At 43.0% G+C, this 22802-nt stretch overlaps 1 protein-coding gene and 1 long non-coding RNA gene across 4 annotated transcripts in view; one reads left to right on the forward strand and one right to left on the reverse strand.

The window, feature by feature from the left end:
* Nucleotides 1–275: 275 nt before the first annotated feature.
* The window catches only part of MACROH2A1 (macroH2A.1 histone), a 45760-nt gene continuing 23233 nt past the window's right edge, over nucleotides 276–22802 (reverse strand). For 2 of the 3 annotated variants that reach the window (XM_079968148.1, XM_079968149.1), the window contains exons 3-9: nucleotides 18056–18162; nucleotides 17592–17789; nucleotides 15796–15903; nucleotides 11764–11863; nucleotides 5542–5631; nucleotides 3860–4034; nucleotides 276–962 (exon numbers count right to left, since the gene is read on the reverse strand). In XM_079968148.1, coding sequence (XP_079824274.1) covers nucleotides 797–962; nucleotides 3860–4034; nucleotides 5542–5631; nucleotides 11764–11863; nucleotides 15796–15903; nucleotides 17592–17789; nucleotides 18056–18162 — 944 coding nt within the window. In that variant the 3' untranslated portion in view covers nucleotides 276–796. Of the gene's footprint in view, nucleotides 963–3859; nucleotides 4035–5541; nucleotides 5632–9813; nucleotides 9905–11763; nucleotides 11864–15795; nucleotides 15904–17591; nucleotides 17790–18055; nucleotides 18163–22802 lie in introns of all 3 variants that reach the window. The other variant, XM_079968150.1, reaches the window with a different exon arrangement.
* LOC307211532 lies at nucleotides 15910–22094 on the forward strand. Its single transcript, XR_013836512.1, has 2 exons — nucleotides 15910–17054; nucleotides 21649–22094. It is a non-coding gene; the product is annotated as an uncharacterized lncRNA (long non-coding RNA).

Consider the following 22802-nt stretch of genomic DNA (forward strand, 5'->3'; position numbering starts at 1 on the left):
TGGAAGCCAGACCTGAAATGAAAATGTCTCACAGCCCAAAAGGAAGTGAACCCTCTTGGAACAAGGGCCATAGACTATTGAAAACTAATGCAGAATAACCCTGTGGGTGTTTTTGCACATTTACATAATAAGAGCTAAATCAATTAGTACTTGATTAGTAATTATTTATATTGAAAGACAAGTGCATTGTTTGTTCATTCAAGTTCACATCAGACAGCTGTTGGTGCATATTTGTCAGAGGCTTGCAACCCATTAACTCAGAACACACCAACGAGAACATTTTAAACATTTTACTAAATCAATTCACACAAATCCCAAATTGCAAGTATAATTAAGGGCAACAGGGTTCTTTTCTCCTCAGATCCATCATCGGGACAAGACGTAAACACAAATAAGATGTGTAGCATCTTTTCTTCTTCTTTTAAAAAAACGAGAAAGGAACGCCACTTGATAAAAGCACCACAACACAGTTACAAAATAGGGTCTGCCGGTTTCTTCCACGATTAACAGACTATGTACTGCTAACAACTTCTGCATCAATCTGTACTTCATTAAAATAAAACTATAAAATCTCCTAGATTACACTAAATTCAGACAATGCCTGGAATACAGTGCATCAACAGCAGTAATGCCAACTATCAGTGCCAACATAAAAACATTTTAGAAAGTCAAAAAAGCCCTACCCCTATTCCCCTAGATGAGCAAAATTTAAAATAAGGGCCGCTCTGTCTCACAATGAGGAATAAAGAATTGGAGGGGGAGGGGCAAGGAGGCAGGGACTCTTTGCTTTCACGACTTAGTTGGCATCTAACTTGGCCATTTCTTGCACATAAATCCCTATACTCTCACTGTCAAAGAGCACAAAATAGACGGTCTTGATTGAAGAGGACATTGTTGACACAAAATAGCTGGAAATGGCTTTCAGGATCAGCTGGGCAGCAGTCTGTTTTGGGAAACCATTCCTATTAGGAGAAAATAGGGAGAAAGAAAAAGATAACGTTGGCTAAATAAGCTTGCCGTTTGCAACACCATACTTTCCCAAAAACATTTATTTGCCATATATATTACCAAATTGTAACCAGGCTTCTATAGCAGGATGCCTGGGTTGCAAGTTCTAGGGGGAAAGTCTGATGGCTAAAATACATGGGTCTGATGTCAAGATTCACTGAGTGCCAAACTAGATGAGATGCTATTCATACAATTAGCAAAGACAAAAAATGGGCATTTTGAAGTGCAAGATCCCCCAACAGGGATCAGATCCCTAGTGTGGCAGATTGGTTTGTTTTTTAAATCACTGACATCCCTGGATTCCTCCCCATTGGCATGCTTAATATTTACATTGGTGTATTGATCAGGACCACAGTGGGAGGAGGGAAAGGGTTAAAGCCCACAGCGTGGTGCCAGGGTCCTATCATTTGCTTCTAATAAGCCACTCATACAATTGCAAACTGCACAAATGGCATTGCATCTAGTGTGCCCCACAGAAACTTGCAGAAGTATATATCGTTTATGCAGATGCGATGCTAATTTTAACTCAAGCTTTGTTAGATTACCTCTGAAACATTTCAACCTGTATGTCAGGGAACTGCCATTGGAGCCAGAGGGAGAGAGAGGACTCCAGAGGGATTCCGGAGAGCGTCCCGGGATGGGGAGAAGCAGCCCATCTTCTGGGGAAGGAAATCAGCGTAGCACCAGTGGAGAAGGGGGGCAGATGGGGGAATCGGCGAGGCGGTCCCATGACTCCTTGCCAGGGACCAACGGGGAGAGCACGGGTCCTCCGCTGCCCACACCCTCCTTGCGCAGAAGGCTTCCACGCAGGGAGAGTAGGCGGAGACTAGGCGTCAAAGAGCTTCTTTGCTGGAAGAAGTTCAAGAAACGCCCACTGACGGATTCTGCCAGTGACTGAGACAGCCAGGGCAAGTGGCTGTCCGGACAGAAAAGGTTCACTCAGGCAACCCAGCCAGGTGTGGCGCCGGTTTACGCACGAGCAACCCCTAGAACCATCACACTGTATTTGTATATTCTAGGAGAAAAATGAATTCTTGGTCGTCCTAATAGGGATATCTCAATAAGGCAGGCTCATGTTACAGTTTTACAGAACTGCTTCTCACTTGTACGGAGATGTGTGTATGTGGTTATGGGCGAACACCATACCTGTGTCAATGTGTGATTGGGATAGGGTATTGCAGGGTTTTGGGGTGGTGGTTTGGGGGAGACAGACACTAAAATGGAAACCATATATTATTTAATGCTGAAATTTTGCACTAAAAGAAGGTCTGATATTGAAATCTGAACTACCCATAGTAATTATTTTTTAGTTCTGGTATACAGAACTTTACAACTATTTTTTCCAGAGATCTCTTACACATTTGGTCTAGATAAGTTAGCTCCAGTATATTACAGCATCTGGCAGACTAACTGCTATAAATGGTCTAATCCTCCCACTATCCTGTTGAAAAGGGAATATCGATCTATCTCATGCCCATGTAAACCCATTTTTTCAGTCATAAACATGAATGGGGCTGTTTATGAAGGTTTAACGAGGAGTTTCTGCTTGACAGATGCCTGTCCCAGAACCCGTGCTGGCTCAGAGAGAAAATGCTAGCCTTAGAAACTGTTCCTGTTTTAAAATAGGTTTGTTACTTCCTAAAACTTGTAAACTGAAATAGCAAGATGGGCATGTCATGCTTTGAAGGAACGCACTTGTCACTGAAAGTGACCTCTGTCATTTAAATTTAAATATTAAACTTCTCTTCCATCACACACTACTAAGCACTGTCTCCTTTTCGTATTGTTTTAAAGTTGAGACCTTCATGCCCCTCCGCACTTGTTAGAATTTGGTCAAAACAGCTCTGTGAAGGAGCCAATGACAGCAAGGGCCGTAATTCAACGGGAGAGCATCTGCTTTCTATGTAGATCCCTGGTTCAAACCTTGGCATCTCTAGGTAGGGTTTGGCATGTCCTGACTGAAGCCCTAAACAGCTGCATTGCTGAGCTAATGGTCTAATGGTCTGACTCAGTGTAAGACAACATCCTACGCTAAGATGAGCCAACCTTTGAAAAGTAGCCTATTCCCTTGAAAAAATGCTAGTGTTGGCACCACCCATCAAGCAAACAGGACAGCGCCATTTTTCAGATTGCAGTACCTCTTCAAATGTGTTTTGCGTAATATTTGCCATCTACGCATTCTTTCAATATTGTTATTTTGGCTCCTGCCTAAAGTGAAACAGCTCTTTCAACCTGCACTTCCAAGACTGACCAGCCAGTCTTGAAAGTGGGCAGGAACAGAGAGATACAGAATGTTTGGAAATTGCTTTCACAGTTCTGGAATGGGTGACTGCAAAACTAGCTTTCTTCCACTGCTGCTTACTGGGAGGGAGACTGGAGGGAAGGGAAAGAAGCACTCTCCTGAAAAACCAGCTTTCTCCAAGCTAGTTATTTTTGATTGCCACTTCTACTATCCCCAACCAGCACAGATAGTGGCCAGGGGTGACGAGAGAAGTATCCCAAAAGATCCAGAGGTCAGCATGTTGTGGAAAGTTGACATATCATTCACACATTATTTTTTAACGTAACAAAACATACCTGCCACCTGCCTTGAACTCTGGAAGAAGTCACCAGTAGGAGAGATGGTCCAACAAGTATTTTCCCTCATGGAATATATCTGGACACAGGGTTCTCAAGCCACACTCCCTCATCAGTCACACCCACATCTCTCACAGTCCCTGCTTTGCACCCATCTTAAATGTTTATGCCTGGCTAGATTAAGAGGATGGCAGAACATAAAGGTGCATAAAGCCCAAAGCAAAACAAAACCACCCCAAATCTGATAGGGTTTTGTTTGATAGGCCAGCCTTACCTGCCACTTCCAATAGAAGGAAACGCAATTGACTTCAGCTTCTTCTCATCTGCCAGAGCCAAGCAGTTCTTCACTGTCTTCTCCAATAGCTCCTCGCATTTGTCTGCACCCCAACTGGGGCTATTGCAATGGATCACAAACTTAGCAGGCAACCCATGGCCTGCACTGACGACAGCTGGTTGGAAAAGGAAAGCAAGTATGGCTTACTTCAATCTTCTCAACGTTTTGAAAAATGCAAATGTGACTGAACTAGTGAAGTATGTATATAGTTACTACTTTAATCCTTAAATTCTAGTGGACTGAATGGAACTACGTGAATGGCAGTTCTCCATGGTCATCTCCCATCTGAGCACATTGGTTGTGAAACACATGACCTAATTACCTCTCCCAACTTTAAAATTGGGCACAATACAACTCTGTAGGTTCAATTGCTGATTGTCAGCCTCCCTCAATCTGGTGCCCTCCCAAGGTTTTGGCCTACAACTCCCATCAGCCCCATCCAATGTTGGATGGGACCAATGGGAGTTACTATCCAAAACACCAGGTTGCAAAAAGCTGTTCTAGACAATGTCTAAGTGCCCATGATGAGGGACCAACTCCCTTCTCTTGCGGGGGCCCAATTAGTGCCATTGCCTTCCGTTAAGAGTTTGGGTGAAATCCTTGACGCCTCCCTTTCCATGGAGGCGCAGGTTACAACAGCCAAGGCGACATTTTTCCAACTTTGCCGCATCAAGCAGTTGGTTCCTTACCTTTCCCGCCCCGACCTGGCTACAGTGATCCATGCGACGGTCATCTCCAGGCTTGACTACTGTAATTCAATCTACGTGGGGCTGCCCTTGAAGCTGTCCCAGAAACGCCAGCGGGTGCAGAATGCTGTAGTGAGGCTCCTCACAGGGTCTCTGCCATGGGAGCATATTCACCCAGTGCTTTTCCAGCTGCACTGGCTCCCAGTGGAGTACAGGGTCAGATTTAAGGCGCTGGTTTTGACCTTTAAAGCCCTTCACGGCCAAGGACCCTCATACCTACGGGACCGCCTCTCCTGGTATGCCCCAGGGAGGACCTTAAGGTCCATATATAGCAACACCATAGAGGTCCCAGGCCCTAAGGAAGTTAGATTAGCCTCAACCAGGGCTAGGGCCTTCTCAACACTGGCTCCGGCCTGGTGGAATGCTCTGTCTCATGAGACCAGGGCCTTGCGGGATCTGATTTCTTTCCGCAGGGCCTGTAAGACAGAGTTGTTCCACCTGGCCTTTGGCTTAGAATCAGTTTGATTCCCTCCCCTTCTTTTCTTTTTCCTTTCTCCTCCTATGAAGAGACTGCATCCTAATGTTTTAATGTTGTATCTTAATCTTTTAAATTGTATTTTAATCAACTTGTTTTTATTATTGGTTGTTAGCCGCCCTGAGCCCGGTCTTGGCTGGGGAGAGCAGGGTATAAATAAAAATTATTATTATTATTATTATTATTATTATTATTATTATTATTATTATTATTATCTTTAAACCCTGATTCCCATGTGAGCATAGAATCCTGAATAAATGCACATACTACGGATAGGTTAAAACTATGTACACAGGTAACTCTTCCATAATGAATTTCTGTAAAGGCCAACTGGGAGTCTATGATACACACATTTCACTCACACTCCCCCCACCCCGATTTCTCAGGGATTTAAACTGCACCTCCAGCTGTGTCCAATGGCCCGTTCTTTTTGCGAAGTTCGACCACGGCCTCCAGGAATTCTTTTCCGCCTTTCTTCTCCAAAGTGCTCCCTGCACAAGGATAGAGTTGTGACTGTTCCGCATCCAAGAGAGAGCATTCATCACTTCAGGCAATTACATGGCATAATTTCTCCGAGCAAAAAGATTTTGGGGACTGCAAAGTAAGATCTAAACCTTTGGGGACGAGTCCAGAATAACTATTCTCTCCCTCTCTTTCTCTCTCTTTTTTTTTAAAGATCACCCTCCCACACATTTTCATTCTGTCTGAAAGTATTTTCTGATGCAATTCTCAGTGTCGGCCAGCAGGGCGGTGACATCCCTAGCGCCTTCGTCTGCACCAGGCAACAGACAACGTTCCAGAGAACATGCTCATTCAGTGCCACTCAATCGATGCACCAACTTTTTCCCTTAGAGGGCGAGACCCCCTTTCTGTCACAGATTGCTTTAAAGACAAGTTTGCCATAAGAAGAACTTGAAACTCACCTCATCTTCATCCCTGACCCCAACAGATGGCCCCCGGGAGTGAAACAGTCTTGTGAGTGCAGCGGGCTGCTTTACTTGACAACTGCCCAGCTTGTTGAACCACCTTTAACCAAGAGGAAGAGCCTCAGTAATAAGGAGATTCTCTAGGGAACATATCCCTCTGCTGAATCGCTTAACTGCGGCTAAAGAAGCTTGACAAAAGCTGCTCTTGTGTAGGAAGGGAGCTGCACAATTTCAATTACAGCCTGAGGTTTGCACAAAGGCAGTCCACCACTAAATGGTTTAGATCTTATTTTGCAGCTTTTACTTTAACACAGAAGAAATATAAAGTAGCTCAAAAAAAAAAAAATGTTTTTTCCCCTAATTATAAGCACCCGAACCACAGGGCATTTCTACTTCGTACAAGTAGCAAGGCAAGGAAACGATGACATTGGGTTCTGGATTGAGAAAGATGCTTGGCAAATTGATTCCTGCAGCCTAATTGTAAACATATTTACTTGGGAAGTAAAATGCTTCTTTCAGTGGAACTTTCATGTGCTCAGGGTCACAGGCTGTGGTATTATAGCTGCAACCCTACACACACTTACTACTGAACTCGGCAAGGCTTACACCCAAGTGAACATGCATAGGATTGGGCTGTTATTTTTAAAAAGCCACAATGCTGCCATACTTTGTGAAATGAATTAACTTTAGTCATACAGACAAGGGGACTGCAGTTTCTGATGGAAGTACACATATTGTATGCTCAGTGAAATACGTTCGGATTTGGGATTGTGCCTCAAAAGAAGAGTTCTGCATACGCTACTGAAGATGTGTTATGTTTTGCTTGACGACACAGACTAATCTTACCAGACTTCTAACAAGGTATTAATTCATTTTATTCTACTTCGTAAAGAATATGGAACGAGTTTCAGCTCAGAGGTTTATGGTATTCTCTTAAGAGATAATTAAAGGTAAAGGGGCCCCTGACCATTAGGTCCAGCCATGACTGACTCTGGGGTTGCGGCGCTCATCTCGCTTTATTGGGTGAGGGAGCCGGCGTACAGCTTCCGGGTCATGTGGTCAATATGACTAAGCCGCTTCTGGCAAACCAGAGCAGCGCATGGAAACGCCGTTTACCTTCCCGCTGGAGCAGTACCTATTTATCTACTTGCACTTAGACATGCTTTCGAACTGCTAGGTTGGCAGGAGCAGGGACCGAGCAATGGGAACTCACCCCATTGCGGGGATTCGAACCGCTGACGTTCTGATCAGCAAGTCCTAGGCTCTATGGTTTAACCCACAGCGCCACCCGCATCCAGGTTTTGCCTTATAAGAAGGCTCTAATCTAAGTTTCCTTAAATGGTTTTTGTCAAGTTTGGGTTTGATTATTGAATCTTGCATTTATTGAACTCCATCTATGGATTGTTTAAACACTGATTAATAGCATTCGGGAGAAGAGATATTTGTTCTTCCTTTAAATTGCTTATACCTTTGCCTGTGTGCATACGTTTATCAATTATATGTATTAGCATTAGAGATGTAAAAGTCAAATGGCACTGCCACAGTGGTTAAAAGCAGTGCTTTTTCAGGGGGTACTCAAGGATACACAGTACTGGAATGTCTTGGAGGGGCTTTAAAAGTTTTTTGGGGGAGCTTAAAAAGTTTTTTGGGGGGCTTAAAAAAACTCACTTCAAGGTGAGTATGAGCACCTGTTTTTCTAGGAGGGGGGAAGCACTGGTTGAAAGTATTATAACAAATAATTGGAAATTGGCTGCCTTTTAATGATTTATTCAGATCTGCTAACCCTGATAAACATTTTTGTTTATGGTGTTACTTTAAAATGGAGAAGGAACATTTAAACTGGAGAGGCATGTCCTACCTGTACTGTACCACTGCTGGTTAGTTGCACTTAAGAAATGGGAATAGTGTATTAACTCTTTACACTACATTAGCTTCGCACCTTGCAGCTAAATGGTTCCTTACTCATCACAGGCATAAATATATGTGTTACTTCCACAGAATAAAGTCATTATTTCATGCTGACAAAGCAGGCATTGGCAAAATGGTGACTACAGGCTATGCAGAAATTCAAGTCTGCAAAATTGTTGCAATATTCCCCCAAAATATAATGTGGTTAGAAGGCCTTTATGGATAAAAGTTAATCATTTGAAGCTAAGCATGTGTGCACTTCTGTTCTTCCTTCCAGCAGTCAAAGGGAATTAGAAGATTGTGTGCTACTGAATGAAACAACCCAGGTTCCCCACCCACAACTAGAGACTTGACATGAAGGCATATCTTCATTATAGGTTGTCATATTTCAAAAAGCAAAATTCTTGACACCCAAAGAGATTTTTTGGCTTTTTTTAAGGAAACCACCAAAAATTGTTGAACTTTATCTTTTTTTTAAGAAAGCCACCTAACCCCAAAATAGTGATTTTCAGTTTTTTGGGCTGCTTCCGCTGCTTTTTCTATCACATTGCCATACACCTGGGTCTTCCATTACAAAATTCCCCCCAACGCCATTTTTACACCTGAAAACCAGCACATGCCAGGAATTTTCCTGCTGTATGGCAAGCTAGGTTAACGCAAACTTGCAGTTCTTAGAAATGAAGGGCTTGGCTAGACCAACTTAGTCTCATTTGGATCCCAATGAAATAATAACTAACTATTCACATTGATTTCAGTGGGAATAGGCGTTACTAACTTAGCTGAGCCTATCATTTAGGATGCATTTTTGCCTATGCTGTTCCATGTGCAATTTTGTAAGCTAGTTAGGACCACATGTCACATGGCCTTTGGAGCGTGTGGGAAGAGCAGTATCAGAAATAGGCCCCGGCAGGCTAAGGAAAAATTGCAGGGTTTCTAAAGCAGCAAGCTTGCCAGTTAAGTGAGGATGGCTTCCTAAAAAAATGTGTAAAGGTGTGCTTTTTGTACCTGAAAAATCAGGCATCTACCTAATGAGACAAGAAACAGAATCTTTTGAGTATTTTGTGGACCCCCTCTACATACCTCTTTAAAAAGCATGTGGGAAATTTAGTGAGTTAAATGGGCCTTCAAGAGTGCTTTAAATTGACTACACCAGTGGAACTGTACACCCCTCCCCCAATAATTATGGGTAGTTGTGATGAATGTGTCTTAAAGATCTCCAATTCTGTTATTAAAAAGGTAAAGGGACCCCTGACCATTAGGTCCAGTCGTGGCCGACTCTGGGTTTGCGGCGCTCATCTCGCTTTATTGGCCGAGGGAGCCAGCGTACAGTTTCTGGGTCATGTGGCCAGCATGACTAAACCAGAGCAGCGCACAGAAACGCCGTTTACCTTCCCACCGGAGTGGTACCTATTTATCTACTTGCACTGGCATGCTTTCGAACTGCTAGGTTGGCAGGAGCAGGGACCGAGCAACGGGAGCTCACCCCGTCGCGGGGATTCGAACCGCTGACCAAGTCCTAGGCTCTGTGGTTTAACCCACAGCGCCACCCGTGTCCCTCAATTCTGTTATTAGTGAGACCCTATTTACTCCCTCTTCCATAATATTAACCTCAATGTGCTTTTCACAGGAAAACAAAGCCAGTGAGGCGAAGTGATGGTCCAGGTCTTGATTCGACAGGCATCTTTTATTTTACCAATTTGGCCCTGACTTTACTCGGTACAGGGCAGGACTGCTGGAAGTGAGAAAAGAATGCCGATCTGCAGGGCAGGGGCAAGCTTGTTGCTGCTGATTGGTTCATGCATACACATACAAACTCTGCGGCACTGAACTCTCCATTACCTACTTCACCACCGGTGTAGAAGTCAGAGTTTGTCGGGTGAACGACAGCATCACTGTCGATCGTGGCAATGTCAGCCTGAACAACTTGCAACTACAACAGGTAAACAAATGTGCATCAACCATGTTGGTCAAAGACCCAAAACAGGATCTACATTTCCTCGTTATCCTACCTTTGGGCTTCAAAATGTGTGCCATTAACAATAACAACCAAACCCCAAAAATCTTTGTACAGGTGTATGTGAAGAAAAGGGGGGAATGTAAGGAGGAAGCAGAGAAGTATCAAATACATCAACTTTAGCAGCTGACCGACAGGACAAGGACAAGGCAAGCGTTTCAGCATGTGTCAACAGCAGCTACAACCTTCTTGACTTTGCCGAAACCTGTGAAACTGGAATCTTACGGAATGTGGTAACAACATCCAATACCTGGATAATCCAGCCCAACAAAACAACTAGCTTCTCCAGTTTGATGATTATTTGCATTTTTCTGTACACAACTACCTAGACATATTGGGGGGTAAGCCATGATCCAGTCGACTTATGCGGGTCTCTTGAAAATACTGAGTTGCTGAATTTTCCCAAAGTCCCCCAATGGGACTAAGGCTGCAATCCTATATACACTTACCTGGGCATAAGCCCCACTGAATTCAATGGGAATTATTTCCGAGTAGACATGTAGGATTGTGTTATGAAAGTGCTTAACTTTGGTTGGATGGTGCCTGTCGTAAAACTTGTCTGAAATTAGAAACGTGTGTGTGTGTGTGTGTGTGTTTTAATTTACAGCCTAAGACCACATTATTTGAAGTTATGATAAAGTTTATTCTTTAATATTTTATAATCTGTTCATCACTTTCACTTTGATAATTTGTTTAAATTTCAAAGATAAGGAAAAACCACAAAATATTTTAGGTGAAGACTGGTCTAAGTAAAACTTTCTTGTGTCCTCTGTCTACTGATGCACATACTAGCATTGAGAAAAATCATCAGGTTGTCAAAATCAAATTCACTGTTTCATTAAGAAACTATTAAAAACTTGTGGAATCATTAAAAACAGTAATCTCCTCCTCTGCACACAGCAAAATAAGGCAGGTGCCACCTCTGCAGTGTTTCTAGTGCCTCCTGGAGATATATTTATTCATACAGGCCTTTACTGGTCATTGAAATCAACTTGTTTTTAAATGTAGTCTGTGCTGTATTTATTGGCTTTTATTATTTTTTTTTTAAAAAGGATTAGTATTTATGTGTTGTTAACTGTCTGGGTTTTTTAAAAGCAACAATTAAGTGTTGTATACTGACCTAAAAGCAAGTAAGGTGAATATAAGCTATTGCACCCTTCCCCAACATAGTACCCTGCAGATGTTCTGGATTACATGTCTCTACTTGTTGGGAGTTGTAGTTTAAAACACCTACACCAGGTTAGGGAAGATTGAGCTACTCCACAAAACCACGTAAATTATTATTATTAAATGTACGTCCTTTGAACGACAAGACAACTTTCTTTTTGAGCAAAACATTTTTTAAAAAATACAGGTAGCGTCGACAATGTATGATTAAAATAATCTTTGTTTATAACTGAACAAGAAGCTGATTGAATTAAAAACAGGGAAGGAAGCAGGGGAGCATATTAGGTCATTATCTCTCACTATCAGTTTCTATCCCTACCTACTTCAATGAAAAGAATAATCAGAATGGAGAAACTACTTATTTTGATGACGGATATTTAACCGTTTCAGCTCTCAAAGAATCCATATACGAAACATCCCCAAAAGAACCAACAGTCACATTTGATTATTATGGAACAATAAGTTAATGAGGTAATAGTCACATATAATAATCCACCCTTTTATGTATTTTGAGGCTTTCAAAATCTTGCATTTATTACATGAGAGTAGAGTGAGCATTCCATAATTTCCATGTGACTGTTAGTTATGGCAGCCCATTCCCCATTTACCTAGATCATCTTTAAGGTCAATGTCAGCATTGGTGGGATTGATAATGGCCTCCACTTCGAAGCCGGCTAAATTACTGATTTCACTGTGAATAAGGTTCAGCTGAAAAGAAAAGCATGAGGTGGGAAATAACGACAGGACAGTTGGGAAATCACAGAGAAGCTGTAGAAAAGTAAGATTTGCAACACAGGTGGGGGTAGCATCACTGCAAACAAAGGTGCAGAAATAAATGGCAGGTTAACTGGTAAACAAACAAAATGGAATATGCTTCAAACTCAAGACTCGGACATGATTCTGTGCATGGGAAGGAAGCACTTGTGTCAGGTCAGAGCTTTAACTTGCCAAGCTTTAATGGTTGATGGGGATGAGCTGGCAAGAGGCTGGGATGTCCAGTCCCTAGCACCTCTGCTGGCTTCCTACCAGGCAGTAGTGGATATTGGGGCACTAGTGCTTACTTCCAACTCTGACTGGTCATGTCACAACTGCCTACCAGGAGTTAGAGGGGTAAAGCAGCAGTGAAGCTGGTGTGGTGCAAACCCCCTGGCAGGACTGCCGGATTCTGTCTGCTGGTGTGTTTGCACAACCCTGGTTTCGCCTCTCTCCCTCTGCCCCCAAATAAGTAGCAGCAACCAACCTGAGGTCTGCTGAGTGGTGGCATCCCACCCCACCACCTGCTACTGCAACTACAGGAAGTTGCCACCAATCCTTTTACATGACATGTATCTGATCTGCTTACAATGACATGCAGCCAATGGACATTTTGGTTCACTGTTGCATATGGTGGGTAGGGAAAAGAAGGGATGGTTTTGAATGTGTGTGCAATTTCAAGAAGGATATACCTTAAGGCTGCAGTGCTCTCTTACCTGGGAATCAGTGTGCAATGTGTGCAGTAAACTTTCTATAAACGGGTAACCAAAATAAGACAATGTCTCCTGCAGGAGACCAAGTATAAGAGCTTTCACACGAGTCAGTTTGGTAGGGAAGCCCCCAAGTAAAGTGAGGTGGGTGGCTGCTAGGGAGAGGGCCTTGTCAGTGGTGGCACCCCCCAGTTATGGAATGTCCTCCCTACAAGAGTCTTTCCTGGTGCCGCCTTGATGGTATTTTCAGAATATTCTTTCAGGTGAAGCCTTTTAAAAAAAATCTTCCCAGGATTAAATCTTCAAATGGGAATGTTTATGTGGCATAGGCTCCCAATTTTGTACTTTAAAAAATCCCTACATGATTTGTACCTTACATTCTTTGGAGCGGGGAACTCTTTTGGCTCCATGGACCAGATCCATATCAGGAACTGCCTTGTGGGCCAAATTTGACACAAAGCCATTGTGAGTCACATGATTGACTGGTGGGGAGGGCCAGCCACCTGTCAAAGTCCCCTCTTGTATTACTACTTATTCCAATTTATTTTTTTGTCAATGCGAAGTGAGAATAATAAAATAGCTGTTTTTCAAATGCAAACAAAATACAAAGTGCCAAAAAGCATTGACATGCTGTGGGGAGCAGCCCAGCCTTCAAAGTGGAAGTAAGGAGTCAACTGAAATGAAGGGAGCGGTGCAGATGGAGAATCAGAATACAGGCTTGGGAGTCAGAGATGTGTGTGCAAAAATTATTCCTGCAGTTTTCGAATGTAAGATATGTGTTTATTCTGAATTGGAATGGATTATGCCAAGGCCTGTTTTTAAACAGAATCTATGGGAATTACTTCATGCACTTATAATAATTTCTATGTTTTCTCATACTCTACTGTTTGAGCCTTGCATTGGCACAACTGGTGTTGGCAGAGAGAGAGCAAAAATCAGACATTGAATAAAGATATTTCATGTTGCTAACTTGTGAGAATTCCCAAGGGATTCAATTTCTTAATATATTCATAGACCAGCCTGTTGTAACCAGAACTAAAGGTAGTTTTTAATGTGTGGCAGATGAAGCTTGACAAAGTACTAAAATAATATTTTATTCAGTAGAACAAAAAAACACGCAGGTAATAGACATACAAAATATCAACAAATACAAAATGTTAGCATTTCTCAGTGTAAATCCCTAAACCTTCTCCATTTCCAAATGAAAAACATGACTTTGGAGGTTAGATGCACACATAAACATGCCTTCCAAGCTACTTCTTCAATAGGGAAAGGGACTATTATTCAATATGAAATAATAATTAGCTAGAAGAAAGCGCGCCCCTGGTAAGACAGCAAAAGGAACATATCATTTTGTGATTTATGTAACTGAATATGTAACACCCCACTTTAAAGCATTTTCTCACTGTAACACAGACATACAATCAAGTTTCTGAAGGGTGTTTCTGAAACCTTTCCTGAGTGTTTTGGTTCATGCAATATTACAAGAATCTACATGATATTACAAGACAATTGCAGAGTTTCCAATTCTGCATTTGTCTCTTAACTTTTAACGCAGGAGGGACAGGCCTTTGTGGAGGAGTCTGGGAAGGGGAGATGCTTAACGCTTCTCCCACCACTGATTTTTCCTTCCAATCACTATCCAAAATTCTTTCCTCCTCTGGATGGGCATTTCCAGTATTAGGACTTAGCTAGAATGTGTGTGGAATACTTTGGAGGATGCTTGCAGGAGACTCAGCAGATGGAAGAAGGGTTAAGCGATCTCACTGAAAATGCCTCCAACCCTGCAAAAATCTCTAAATTATCATCAACTGGCAACTATGCTTGGAAAACACATATTGCATGCCAGCTAAATTGTAAGGCATGTTGGAATGAAAGCCCGCAAACGTATTTACTGAATTAATTAGTGCAATGCCACCTGGCATTTTTCTCCAAAATTTAATTTACTGGGGCCTTACAGACATAGATGACTATATAGCAAAGCCATTTCATTTTCAGCACAAGTTCGCTAAAACAAGTACGCTGTCATGTGCAGATGCTTTTTAAATCACAGAACATGCTGTTGCCTTCAACTTAGGAGGTTAAGTGTGCTCCTCTGGTGACCACCTGCATCCAGGGATGTCAGCATCAGTCGTTATCACAATTAACCTTTTTGGCTAGGCACATAGCTTTGTTTATTTATTCCTCCCTCTCCTTCGCTAGTCAGTCTTTTCACATCTATCCAAAACTCCACCACCAGAATTCTTCACTTTGCTGATTCCATGATGCCCCTTTTACAGCTCTCTATAGCATCTGTCCACAATATATTTCTCCTTTTCTTTCCCATTACACCTTTCCTCCATGTCCTCAGCTCCTTCCCCTCTACTACTACCAACCACTCAGAGGTTTCTTGCTGGGCACCGTGGAGGGGATTCAATGTAGTGCTAAGATGAATAGATTTCTATCTTGCCTGATAGCTCTCCCTTCCCTTCCCCTCACACACTCTTCTGGGGGTTTTCCTGATCCTCCAGAGCAGATTTTGGGAAGGAGCAGGGAAGCCTTCCACCCATTTCCCCTTCCTGCCTCCCTAGCATGGCTCCCTGAAATTTTATGTGTTGCCAATTCTTCCTGCCGTTTCATATTGCTACTGAAACCCCATATTTTCTGTGAGGCCTTTGGCTTAACCCCTGAATCCCCATTCACACCTATAACTACATTTTTAATTACATGCAGCTGCATTTGCCCATGGTCATCCATTGCTACCTTCATTTCTCCTTCTCCTTCTCCTGGTTGTTTATATTTAGACAGCAATCTTTTTTGGACTTTACCCCCCTTTTCTTTCCCTCACCCCCAACACTTTGTGCTATGTGTACTGAAGAAACAATGAGTGCAATCTTCAAAAATATATATAAAAGATTCCATTGCTTCCAAGAGGATAGTTTGCCAGATGTGTTAATCACGGCAGGTGGGGGAGAATGGGGAACTTGGGTGTGTACCAAGCCATTGAAGAAGCAAGGAAGTTGCGTTGCACCCAACTAACTTCTACACAGAGTAAACCCAATTAAATTGATAAGCCTAAGTGTGCCAGCTTACTAGCTTCCGTGGATCTGCTCTGAGCAGGACAAGCACTGGATGCAATCCTGTATATCTATTTAGCTATGTACTATTAAAAACTGTGAACATATTGCACAAACCTACCTTCTGCCCAAGGAATAGACTTTTTGTGGAAAGGACGGTGAAGCCATCTGTTGGGGTGCCTTCTGTTGTGCTGTCAGCACTTGCTGATTTGCTGACTTCTCCCTGTTTCTTCTCAGTCAAAATCAACCAAGCAATCAGTTAGTAAAATCCACAATTAAACAGACCAACGCAGCACAACTAATCATATGCTCATGAAGTGCATGCATACTACTCTATTGCAGCTACTCCACAGAGGGAACAAGTTTGCAAAGCCCCACTGCTAGACTAGACACATGCTAGATGTATTCACGAATTTTAGATACAAATAAAACTTATCACTGTGTTGGTAATCCATACGCTTTACTATATGGAATGTGTTTTACCATCCATCTAGCAGTGTGAGTGGGAATCTGTCTCCGACATATCTCAGCTGAGTGCCTCTCGTATAGCTAAAAGAATACTCGTGATTGGATTCCTCTAAAGGTGTGATGTCAAAGGCAAATCCATGTTGTGTTTCTTCCCCAAAGGTATAAGCAACAAAAGGTATTTTTATTTGCATAAATTTCCTTTGCATGAAGAAGGTCCCAGTTTCAGTCCCAGGCCGGGCTGGGAAAAGATTCCTATCTGAAACAGTGGTGAGCCACTGCCAGTGAAGCTAGATGGCCCAAGAAGGCAACTTCTTACATTTCCATGTAAAGCTGTTGAAGAACTCTGCTTTTGTAATCATGGTATAAAGCAGGAGCAGATAACCTTTTGTGCCCATTGGGCCAGATCTTTATATCCTGCTGCCCTGTAGGTCAACTCTGGCAGGCCGGTGGGACTACCTACCTCTCAGTCACCTGATGTCATAATGATGTTGGCTGACTGGCAAGTGGATTGTCCTGCTCACCAGTCAACATTGGCCGGTAGGGTTGCAGGGGAGAAGGGAGAGAGCAACCAAGCAGGTTGAACTCCCTGTGCATCAGCTGACGTGTGTGAAGATCAATGCTGCTTTCTGCAGGGTTTGGGTGCACCAGCAAGTTCTCTGTGGGAAACTTGCTTGCATATCTGAACCAAGCAGGGCTGACCTCCTCACCCATTAGCTGAGACGAAGGGAGTTCAAGCCAGACTTCTGCAGCGATCGGCCGCATGAGAAACCAATCCAGCCACATCTCTACCTGCCCTGCCCCTGATATCGCATAAGACATCAGGTGTGGGGCAGGTAGGCATGGCTTGGGGGAAACAGCTTGGTGGACCAAATGCGGCCTGCAGCCAGAGGTTCCCCATCCCTGTTAGAAAGGGTACATTAGGAAGCTAAATGTTCTAGAATCTATAATGTGCTCACCTTCACCTCCACAGAATGACCAAGCGGTATATGGCCCACTGCTCTCTATAGCATGTTGTCCATAACATTTATAAGGCGGAAGTGGCTTGCCAGGAGGGGAGATAGCGCTACTCTATCAGGTGGGTTGCTGCTGCTTACCAGGAAAGAGAGAGGGAGAGAAGAGGTGCAGGGGAGGTCAGCATGGGGCAAATAGGTCAGTAGGCACACTGGGTTGGCTCCACCAGTGCATTTGCACAATGCCAACCTCTCCACCGCCTCTCCCTCCCACCCAGCAAGCAACAGGGACCCTCCTGCCAGGAAGCTAGCACAGCAACTCCACCTCACCTGGCAGGCTGCTTCTGCGACTAGCTTGGGTCGGATCAAGTGTCATCCAGACAGCTAGAAATAATCCCCATGTTATACACAAGCACTAACTTTGTCTCATGAAGCACAATGAGGTTTGCTTCCAGGTAAACAAACGTAGAACTGGGCTGTAGAAGAAATGGAAGCATACCTTAGACTTTCTTGCTCCTTTCTTGCCACCCGTTTTCTTTGTTGTGGTTTTCTTCTGTGATGGAGATTTTGCCTTTTTCGCCGGTGGCGGAGTGATGATTGCTTCCAGTTTTCCTTTCGAACCCCGTTTCTTCGCCAACAATTCTGGGTGAATATTTGGTAATACACCGCCACTGGCTATGGTGACGCCTTTCAACAGCTTAAATGGAAACGGAACAAACAGGCAATGCTGAATGGCTTTGAAACTGGGAGAAACCAGGCACCTCGCCACCAAAGGCAAGGGAAACGCACAGATGAAAAGCTCAAGAGCAGGGAGATTATGTGACAATTTCAACCTGAAGAGTTGCTGATACATTTCCCATTAATGTAATAAAGCTGGGCCAACCGCAAGCTACTCCTTATATTCTGAATTATGACTTTGGGTAAAGAAGAGAAAGGAAAGACTCAAAAGGGAAATCTTTTTACCTGATTTAATTCTTCGTCGTTTGCTACAGCCAACAGGATATGTCTAGGTGTGACACGACCCTTCTTGTTGTCCCGTGCGGCATTTCCAGCCAATTCAAGAATTTCCGCTGTCAAGGAAGAGAATACTTTCTCAATTCAAAACAAAAGAAAAACACCTGGCCTTTGTTTGGTAAATAAGGGAACAAAGTAGCATATAGTTGATTTTCTAGCAGTTGACAAAAGGTATGCAGCCACCTGACTCTCCAAGTACCTCGTGGTCGCAAACCACAGTATTATTTGCCTGATAGTAGATTGTAAAAAAGACCATAGGAATTTATGTACAAAACTAAACCTGTCTCACAACAGGATCAAGACAGCATTTCTTCTTTGCCTTTGCAAGATTTCAGAGGGTTATTTTGGGTTTTGTCATCATTTTGGGGTCAAAATTTCATGGTCAGGCATGCATTAGAAATTTCCCAGTAGGAATCAATTAAAATTGTCAACTCATTATGCGAACGCTCACCTAACAAACATGCATGTGGAATCTGCCAGCCTATATGACAGCCTATTTATTCTGATAACAAACTAAAAGATAACAAACCAATATAAGAGAAATTATTTATTGGGAATTAAGGAAAGACCTAATACATAACTGTATTTAGCTGGTGTGTGTTGTATTTTTTTTTTAATCCATCTTTTGGTCCAGATAATTTTTGCACAATGTTCAAACCAGAAGTACTATTGTTTTTTAACCTAACTGAAATACAGAAACAACTATGGATATTTTCATGTATCTTGGGTAGTCCATTTTGCCTAATTATTAGGAGTCTTCCATGCATTCATACATAAAAAATATCAAGTGGCATGAGTGTTATTTAATCATTTATTCTTTAACAGATAAAAACAGATTACATGTGTAACATGCACCCACTTTGGGGAATATGTAGGGAGGGCAATAATGTCTAGTGAAAAAAAGAAAACCATTAAACTATAGTTTGCATGATATAAAGGATTAGCTTCAGTACATATACTAGGTAAGCTGCCCTTTATAATATTCCTGTGATAAGCCTGTTATGACACTTACTGGAAAACCTTTGACTACAGCAACAGATGTATTTTTATCAATGATATTAAGAATTGTTCAGTGTCATATTTCTAAAAGATGCGGTACTGAGAGAGTATTTTGTTTCTCTAGGTTGATAACTTAACACGATTCCACACATGTGCGGCTAAATTTTTTTTATGACAGTCCAACTTTTAATTTAAAAACCTGAAAAGTTAATTCAATATTGAATGTCATTTCTGTGAGGCGCTATTAATGCTCACAGCATCCCTGCGCGTTGAATATTCAGGGTCAAGTCACTTGTCATAATTCCAGACAAGGCAGCGAAATTGTTTTGCTATTATCACCTCCTGCCTAGAATTGTAACACATGAATCAGCCCTAAGGCCATGAATTATAGGAGCTAAACACCTGCAGTGGTACAGATGCTGTAATACTCCAAGGAACCCACTTCTGCTCCTTTTCTCACCTGCGTCCAATAGGACTCTGCTACCGTAAGCCAAGTGGTCTCCAAGGTCAAGGAGGAACGAAAATACAATCCTTTATGTTTGATAGCATATTAACAGCAGGGCAGATCTTAGGGCTTGGGAGTACCCTGGTAGGTCAGCATGTGCTGAGGAGGTCCTGTGTACTGGTTTGTGAATTGATGCACGCCCATCATTCACTGGCTGTAGCTTCAAGTGACAACTTGCCTATGCAAATGGTTAGCAGCAAATCAATCTTTCAGTTCATTGGCTTGCGCCAACTCAAACACAATATTTTTCAAGTGAGGCAGTTCAAACATTTAACCGTGAGTCATCAAGCACCCTCTTGGGGAGGAAAGGAATAATAATTATTCAGTGTTGCTGTAAGGATTTCAGTGGGGGAAACCTTGGACCAGTCACTGTCGCTCAGCCTAATGTACAGTGGTACCTCAGGTTACATACGCTTCAGGTTACAGACTCTGCTAACCCAGAAATAGTGCTTCAGGTTAAGAACTTTGCTTCAGGATGAGAACAGAAATCGGGCTCCAGCAGCAGCAGGAGGCCCCATTAGCTAAAGTGGTGCTTCAGGTTAAGAACAGTTTCAGGTTAAGTATGGACCTCTGGAACGAATTAAGTACTTAACCCGAGGTACCACTGTGCCTTACAGCATTGCTGCAAGCAGAAAATGGAGGGAGGATGGACCATGTACACCCCAAGAGCAGGTGCTGAGGGCCTGAGTTTTTAATGGGACAACAGCAAATGGGTGGAGTTTCAATATCTAATACCCCAGTCATGGAGCTGTTAACCCCAGAGGAAAAGCTCTCATGGCGCCAATCGTCTAGCAACATTACAGTACATTTCTTCCTTGGAAGGAGGCTTCTCTCCAAGTTCATCTTGAGCACAGCAAGGTGACTGGAGGGGTAAATACCTTAATCCTGAGCATCCAATCCTATTCCTCTCATATACAGAAAAGATGAAGCTAAACTCAGAAGTTCTCACTCAGGATTCATCATGCTCCCCTCCTCTGGAGGACAGAGCTATAATATAATAAACTATGTGTACAGTTCAGAGATAGAATATTCAGGCATGGAATATTGGTTAATATGGCATCCTTTGCCAGCAAGCCAAATCCACAGTGTGCAGCAAGAAGTACTGATGAGACAGAATGAGGCCCTGAGGGAACCAAGAGGCTGCAGAAAAGAAATGGAAAAGCAACTCCACCAGCTTTGGGAAGGCAGATTGATCTAATCCTGACAACATACATTTGGGACAGCTAAAACGATGAGGACCTCATCTTCCCTCTGCTTCAAGCAGGCCCCGCAACATATATAGAGTATATTTTATTATTAGCAATTCCTCTCACAGACTAGACTCATTGAAATCAATGACCCCAAATTAGTCAAGTACAGTCGTTCCTTGGAAGTTGAATGCCTTGCAGGTTGAATGTTTTGGCTCCCAAACGCACACTTGGACATGATTGTTTCTGGTTTGGGAACGTTCTTTGGAACCCAAACGTCTGTCGTGTCTTCCGGGGCTTCCGTTGGCTGCAGGAGCTTCCTGTAGCCAACTGGAAGCTGTGCCTTGGTTTCTGAAACATTTTGGAAGTCAAATGGACTTCTGGAATGGATTCCGTTTGACTTCCAAGGTATGACTGTATGTCAATTTCAGTGGATCTCCTCCAAGTGGGGACAAATACAACCCTCTGTATTTATTATGTGCTAGTAACAAATTTGCCTTTTTTACTCTTGACATCTGATACAACTACAGTGGTGCCTCGGGTTACATACATTTCAGGTTACAGACTCCGCTAACCCAGAAATAGTACCTCTGGTTAAGAACTTTGCTTCAGGATGTGAACAGAAATCGGGCTCCGGCGGTAGCAGTGGCAGGAGGCTCCATTAGCTAAAGTGGTGCTTCAGGTTAAGAACAGTTTCAGGTTAAGAATGGACCTCTGGAACAAATTAAGTACTTAACCCGAGGTACCACTGTATACAGAGAAGTGATATCGTAACCAGAGAGTCTGTGTTAAGTGTTGCTCTTCAATATCTGAAAGGAACATTTTATTTGTTCTTTATCTGTCTCTTTCAGGGGACACCTGTTTTTGAAAAGCATGAAGTTTTTCTCCATGTGCAGGAAGCAATTTTGAAAGCACTGTTTCCTAATGGCCCTTCAGGGAAGTCTACGCACCCCACTTCCTTTTCAGACTCGGGAAGAAAGTGTGGTTTAAGAGGAAGGGTAGAAGCTTGTGAAGAACAGAAAGAAGTAAAATGAGGAGCACAGAGGGAGAAGCATTATGTTCCGCGCACTCAGGCTGCTGTTCTGCATTTATCTTGGAGCAACACTCATTGAGCTCAATGGGGCTTATGTCTCAGTAGGTGTGCACAGGATTGTGTGGTCACGCACACGCTCCATTTTAAGGGTCCTTGAGTAGCACTTTCACAGCTAGCTTGAGGAGTTCCGCCTGGCGTTCTGATTTTTAAAAGTCTTGCCCAATAAATGCCCTTTTTCTGTAATTAAACAAAAGTTGAACTGCAGCATTCACGGCGGAATTTTTAATGTGCACAAAGGATTTCCAGTGAGATCCCTCATCCACAACAATAAACAAGCAAACAAACAAACCTTTTTTGGGGGGAGGGGGGAAGCAAATAAACACAATGTAGCAGGGCCTCTTTACGAATGCTTTAAAACAGAAGAGCCAATGTGGTTCCCCTCTAGATGCTGTTAGACCTCCCCTGTCTCTATTCATTGGCCATGAAGACTGAAGCTGCTGAAAATTGGCCTCTCCTGCTTTAAACCATTTTTACCTAGCATAGATATGAACATAACTGATCAGCTTCACAGAAAACACTTAAAACTATTAAGCGTCCAATGTGAAAATTCTTGAGGAACTATTAAAGGTAAAGGGACCGCTGACCATTAGGTCCAGTCATGACCGACTCTGGGGTTGCGGCACTCATCTCGCTTTATTGGCCGAGGGAGCTGGCGTTTGTCCGCAGACAGCTTCCGGGTCATGTGGCCAGCATGACTCAGCAGCTTCTGGTGAACCAGAGCAGCACACGGAAACGCCGTTTACCTTCCCGCCGGAGTGGTACCTATTTATCTACTTGCACTTTGACGTGCTTTCGAACTGCTAGGTTGGCAGAAGCTGGGACCAAACAACGGGAGCTCACCCCGTCGCGGGGATTCGAACTGCTGACCTTCTGATCGGCAAGTCCTAGGCTCTGTGGTTTAACCCACAGCAC

The sequence above is a fragment of the Podarcis cretensis genome (assembly GCF_951804945.1).
Source record: "Podarcis cretensis genome assembly, chromosome: 2".
Classification (NCBI taxonomy): Eukaryota; Metazoa; Chordata; class Lepidosauria; order Squamata; family Lacertidae; genus Podarcis; species Podarcis cretensis.